We start from the raw sequence: 779 nt of genomic DNA, 5'->3' as shown, positions 1-779 counted from the left end.
ATCAACCCCATCCTATCAACACACATATCAACCTATCTTTACCCTTCTCCCTCGCCGATATCCGATTCGCAAACAGCACAGTACCAACCTTTGGTTCCTCCTCCCTCGGCGCCCGCAGATAAAGAGCAGCCTGACCGTCGACGCCACCCCGGTCGTGGGCGTGACCGTCACCCACACCCCGGAGACGCGGGCGTTGTTAGTCTCCGTGTGTTCCACCAGCGAGGAGTGTGTGCGCCTCCAAGCACACGCCCACGCCCGTAGCACGCCCTCTACTAGGACCTACTCCGTGGCCGCCCATGCTCTCAACTCCCTCTTCTGGCAGACTCCTGACGATCCCTTGGTGCAGAATTCCGTTACTTTCACCGCTGAGGAAACGGTAAAACAGCTGTTCTGGTAATGATAATAAGCTGTGGCTAAAATTGCGTCACGTTATCTTGATTCTGTGTTTTTTTTTTTTTTTTTTTTTTTTTTTTTCGGTATAGTGTTAAGATTTTTTCTTTCTTTCTTTTTAGTTATGATTTATTTCGATACGAATTGTTTTCTGTTTTTTATATATATATTTTTTTATCCATTAATGTTTGTGATATTTATTTATTTATCTATCTATTAGCTTTTTATTTCTTTTTCGTTAATTAATTTTTTTTTGTATATTTATTTGTTTTTATGTATTAATCTGTTTTTATTTTTTTTATTCGTTTTTTTATGTTATTACAATTTTTATATGTTATCTTATTATTTTTATTTTGTTATTTTATGTTATTTTTATGTTTTTATTATGA

At 37.7% G+C, this 779-nt stretch overlaps 1 protein-coding gene across 1 annotated transcript in view; it reads left to right on the top strand.

The window, feature by feature from the left end:
* LOC119589223 overlaps positions 1–779 on the top strand; it is a gene marked incomplete in the record, with an annotated part of 32,073 nt that overhangs the window by 9,206 nt on the left and 22,088 nt on the right. Inside the window, 1 exon segment of the mRNA XM_037937828.1 lies at positions 119–376. Within this exon segment, the coding sequence (XP_037793756.1) occupies positions 119–376 (258 nt within the window).

This window comes from Penaeus monodon, chromosome 25 (genome assembly GCF_015228065.2).
Source record: "Penaeus monodon isolate SGIC_2016 chromosome 25, NSTDA_Pmon_1, whole genome shotgun sequence".
Classification (NCBI taxonomy): domain Eukaryota; kingdom Metazoa; phylum Arthropoda; class Malacostraca; order Decapoda; family Penaeidae; genus Penaeus; species Penaeus monodon.
The sequence above is the reverse complement of the archived record's forward strand: the minus strand, read 5'-3'. Positions and strand labels throughout refer to the sequence as shown.